This window comes from Montipora capricornis, chromosome 9 (assembly GCF_036669925.1).
Source record: "Montipora capricornis isolate CH-2021 chromosome 9, ASM3666992v2, whole genome shotgun sequence".
NCBI lineage: Eukaryota > Metazoa > Cnidaria > Anthozoa > Scleractinia > Acroporidae > Montipora > Montipora capricornis.
The window spans coordinates 20,213,819-20,218,818 of NC_090891.1; the positions used below are offsets into that span (position 1 = coordinate 20,213,819).

The window sequence follows — 5,000 nt, forward strand, 5'->3', positions numbered from 1 at the left end:
AAAAGTGATTGTTCTCCTTGACTCACTAAAGCCTGGCTTGGTTGCCGTGCAAATCTTTCAAAAAATATGCTTCTCTCTTTCTTACAAGGCTTCATGTAGCCAGTTTTTACTCCAACTGAATACGCTTTCATCAGCTTTTTAAGATTATCAGCTATTATTGTGAAATTCATACGCTTTGCAAACGCAAACAAGGCCATTAGACGACAAGCAGATTAATGTCATTAAGCTCCCTTTAAAAACGTAGATCAACTCTTTTTTCTCGCTTTGAGCAAGTGTTAAGCCTTTACAACAATGACACTTAACAATTGTACGCATATCTGTAAAACAAATATTAGGATTGTAGCTTCAAGCGCTGACATTAGTGGTGAAGTTACCCAAGATTTTTCAGGTGTGGTTTTTAGACCTTGCATGAATCCGAGCTGATATCTTGGCCCACTTAGCACTGACGACAACGTATACTCGATTACAAGGTGACTTTCGCTCTTCGAAATTCGCATTACACTGTCATTTAGAGTAAGTGATGCAATTAGAAAAACGTGCATTCTCCGATTAACTAGCTACAAAAACTTTGCCTTACATAGTTGTTATCTTTCTTGCTGAGAATTTAGCTCGAGATGAGAGAAACTATATACAAAAGTGAGTCGCCGAAATTCAAAGCCATTCCTTACAAAGACTGGACAACCACAGGTCAGTATTTATCTATAAAGCCTCTCTAAATAGCAAGATCTGTAATATGTGCTCAATCCAGGAAAGTTTTGCTTTTCTTTTATCACAGCACGCGAAGCAAGAGCTCGTCGACATCCGATTAATCTGCCAGAAAATTTGAGGAACTACTTTGAAAACGCCGTGAAAAAACCCCCAATTTCTAACATCTTAAGGTAAGAATAATTGACTTAAAATAATTATGTGAACCTTTCATTGATTGCTATTTTATGCAAACGACCCAGTATCCCTTGGCAACTACAATGGTTAGTTTACGACAGGACGACCGCAACGGCAACGACATCGTCGACTCTGCAAAACGATAATAGGGACGGATTCAGAAGTTTCCCGTATGAATAGCAAATATAGGTCGGTCTACGGGTCCCATACGAATAGCCACTGCCTTATCTGAAACTGCAAACAGTAGGATGCTGCTTATTATAAATCTGTAGACATCAAGTTTCCTTGATTTTGGACCAAATAAAAATTTCAAACAGACGTTTGTCATTTGCTGTTAAGGAGATCCCCCGAAAGACCTCTGAATCCGTCTCTATTATCGTTTTGCAGAGTCGACAATGTCGTTGCCGTAGCAGCGATTTAGATTTTCAATTATTTAAGGTAGCTCTGAATCCGCTCAGCAGAATTTTTTTAAACTTTGCAGAGAGTTTCATCTTGGCTTGCTGATGATGTTTCAGAAATAAAAAATGGGGGTCACCGAGTTCGTTTTGAGATATGAGCAACTAAAGCCAAAATATCGGGTATTTTTGCAGGGCTTTCCTGTTGCCACGGTAACTGTTTACATCACAAAAATGACCGAATCTTTTTCAGCAATAATTGGTGTTTGATATGGTACCATAACATTGCTTTTAAGTGATAGAGTTGTAGCATCAATCCTTCTAATAAGAACTGTTCTTTCAAGTGTTAAAACTGGTTTGAGCCACCTTAATTAAGCAACAGGCCATTTCCGAGTTCACGTACGTCTCCTCTTCAAAGCGAGTCTAAGTGCGAAGTTTTTGTGATGGTAATTAGTTCTACTTTACATATGAATGAAAACTAATTTTCATAACAAAAACTTCGCACTTAGACTCGCTTTGAAGAGGAGGCAGACATGAACTCGGAAATGGCCTGTCGTCTGATAGACACCTGAAAATTCAGGTAGCTCCAAAGGGATTCGAACTCATGACCCTCTGTGATGCCGGTGCAATGCTCTCCCAGCTCAATTTGTTGGGACCATGCCCGTCAAAGGACTCAGTACAGTCGGAAAGAAATCATTTGACGAGCGGGCTATAGACGAACTCATTGCACCGACGCAGCAGAGGTCATGGGTTCGATTCCCGTTAAATATGTGTATTTTCTTCTATGACTTCAAAGTGAGAGTTTTATGATACAAAAAATGTTTGAGTTGTAAAGTGAACGTCCACGAAACTTTGAATCAACTTGTTTTTCATTCATTTTTACCAAAGCGGCGAGCTTTTACGAGGGCATGAGCAAAGCAAGTCACGTGACAAGTGGATGGACAGGAAAGCCGTACGAAGTTACGTGAGCCGAAATCGACCTCATCCAACCATATATTTTCCATTTCAAACTGGCGACAGGGTAAGTTAACAAGAAGGAAAAAAACCCCAACCGCCATTTATGCACCTCTCCTCCCCTTCAAGGAACGTCAGATGTGTTTTCATTCGAGAGGCACTAGAAAAACGACACGAAGAGGGCAAACGAGTTTCTTTAATTTTGCATCTTCAAGGTAAGACTTATTTCTACATTCAGATTTTAGAGCAGCCTCTCGGTGTGGACTATTTCACATGTCAAGTGACTAGTAACCAACAAAGCGTAAGTAAAATAATTGCGTTTCTTCCAAACCTTTTTCGTCTCGTTGGGGTTTATCACTTCACCTAAAACAAAACCACGTTATATTTCCTGCGAAGCAAGTAGTTGCAGCTGAGTTCAATCTTGTTTGTTTTCACAATGTCCTTACATGGTCTCTACGTTGGTTAACAGCAGATAACACTTCCGTGATTAACCAGTTTTAGTATATATACACCGGTGATTATGCAAAATCGCGCCCTCTCATTGGCTCGCTATCTCGGATTATCAGCCGATAATCACCTCGACGGACAAAATGGCTGCCAGTAGTCGTTTTGCCACTGTAAGTGAAGATGATTTCGCGTTGAATTTTTTTTTTCTCTTTTTTGAAATAATCACCAGTGTATCTATATAGTAAAACACTTATTCGTCTTAGGCTCAGTGATTATAGGTGAATATTCACCGATAATCACTTCGCCTTCGGCGAATAATTGTTAAATAATGATCGAAATTTAACTTCCATGTACCAGTCTTCAATGTGTGGATTTCCTAGCCCAATCCGAAATGCTTTTTCTTGCAGCTCAAGACATACATGGTCTGGATACCAAAGGACAAACACACAAGGAGTCGTTCCCTCCCTCTCGTCCCTCAAGGGAGAAATAGCAGCACCCTCTCCCAGACAAATTGCCAAACAAACAGGAGGCGATCCTTTACATATGGACAATCTACAGGCCTGCAAGTTGATGAGACCACGTATCAAGATGAAATTAAAAGGACGCCATTCCTTCCCCGAAATGGTGAGGAAAAACTGAGACATACAGACTGACGAGTTGACTGACCGAGCAAAGGTGTGGTGTTTTTTATCTCAACCATTTCCAAGGACGCTCCCGCCCATTAAGGAGTTTAAAGCGACCTTCACACGACAAACTAAAGTTGGCAAACTCGTGTTGGCAAACTCAAGTTGGTGTGTGTGAAAGACAACAACAGTTGACAGACATGTTGGCAAACTATTGGCGAGAATAGAGACAAGTTCTATTTGTCGTCAACAGTTTGCCAACATTTTCGGCAACTGTTGTTGTGTCTTTCACACACGCCAACTTGAGTTCGCCAAAACGCGTTTGCCAACTTTAAATTGTCGTGTGAAGGCCGTTTGAGAAACGACGACGCCAACGGCAAAGACAACGCCACAAAACAATCATATCATTTGCTAAAAGAGGGAAAAAATTCGTGCTGCACGTGCGGCACGCATTTTTGCGGTTCTCTGTATAACAACTGCGGGAAATCACCAAGAAATACAGGTTGTTTACCATTTACAAGCAGAAACCGGTACTAGGTTTGTTCGAATGGTAAGCAAAAACTCCCGAATAGGGAATTTAGTCGGGATCGGCGTTTACCATTTACAAAATCCGTTCAAGGTTACCGATAGAGTCTGGAGGGAGGCAAAATCATGGGGGAATGCAAATGGTAAACATGTTTTCCGTTTGGAAATTCCGTTGGGGAATTTTGGACTACCGTTCAAGAAATCCCGTTTCCTCCGGAAATTTTCCGTTTGGGAAGACCAAAATAGGCTTACCATTTACATTCCAACCGAAATTTCCGGATTTTTGTGGTAAATGGTAAACAACCATAGAAATATGAACCATCCATTCCCTGCTTTATACTCAAACCCCGTATTAATTTGTTTAGGATACTTTTCCCACTTTTTGCGACGTGAACGAGATGGAATAAATTGCGAAAGACTCGCGATAGTGCAAAGTCATATTTTGTGGTGACGTTAATGTTGTAGTCACCGTTGTGGATCTTAAAGTCCCTATTGTCTTCTTATTTAATGAATGGTTTTCTGGGTAGAAAATTGTACGGATTTGAAGAACGTGGATTTACGTTCTGTGCTACAGGTATCAGTTCAGTTTAGAAGAAAAAAAGGCGCTCCGCAGTGGAATGACTATCGCAACTCCAGTGATTGTCTTGGTTGATTAATCAATAGATTGATTTATCGATGGACACTGTCAGATGCAAGGACGTTCCTTTTGCCCGGGAAATCGTTCAATGTGCTTTCCTAGCATTCATTATACTTCTTTTCCTTTTTGTTTTCAGTAAAAATGATCGATCATTTTCCAAGCATCGGTAACAAGAACAGCTGAGCGGCCACGTTATATCGCCTGCGGGTGTGGTGACAATCTATCGTCACGGCACCAATTACATGCTCCTACACTAAATGAATCGAGAGGTTCAGCATTATAACTATTCACGTTGTAGTAACACAAAATCAAACGTGCGTGGAACAATCGTTGTTAGCGTTTTTGGATCTTTTCTGTCAAACACAATCAATAGAAGGCACTATAGCTTACGATTGACCAGGGACCGTTTGTCATTTTGAATTTTCCCACTTGAATGGACCTCTTTAGCTTGTACGTTTTGTTTTCCCATTTCAGACCACGTGACGTTCCCAAGGGAATTTTCCTTTTGTTTTTGCATACATGTGCACGTGTAAAAGA

At 40.6% G+C, this 5,000-nt stretch overlaps 1 protein-coding gene across 1 annotated transcript in view; it reads left to right on the plus strand.

The window, feature by feature from the left end:
• The window catches only part of LOC138015708 (uncharacterized), a 6,858-nt gene that overhangs the window by 253 nt on the left and 1,605 nt on the right, over window positions 1-5,000 (plus strand). Inside the window, exons 2-6 of the mRNA XM_068862817.1 lie at window positions 609-687; window positions 776-878; window positions 2,166-2,298; window positions 3,086-3,302; window positions 4,600-5,000. The exon at window positions 4,600-5,000 is cut by the window's right edge and continues 1,605 nt beyond it. Of these exons, the coding sequence (XP_068718918.1) occupies window positions 609-687; window positions 776-878; window positions 2,166-2,298; window positions 3,086-3,302; window positions 4,600-4,646 (579 nt within the window). The 3' untranslated portion in view covers window positions 4,647-5,000. The remainder of the gene's footprint in view (window positions 1-608; window positions 688-775; window positions 879-2,165; window positions 2,299-3,085; window positions 3,303-4,599) is intronic.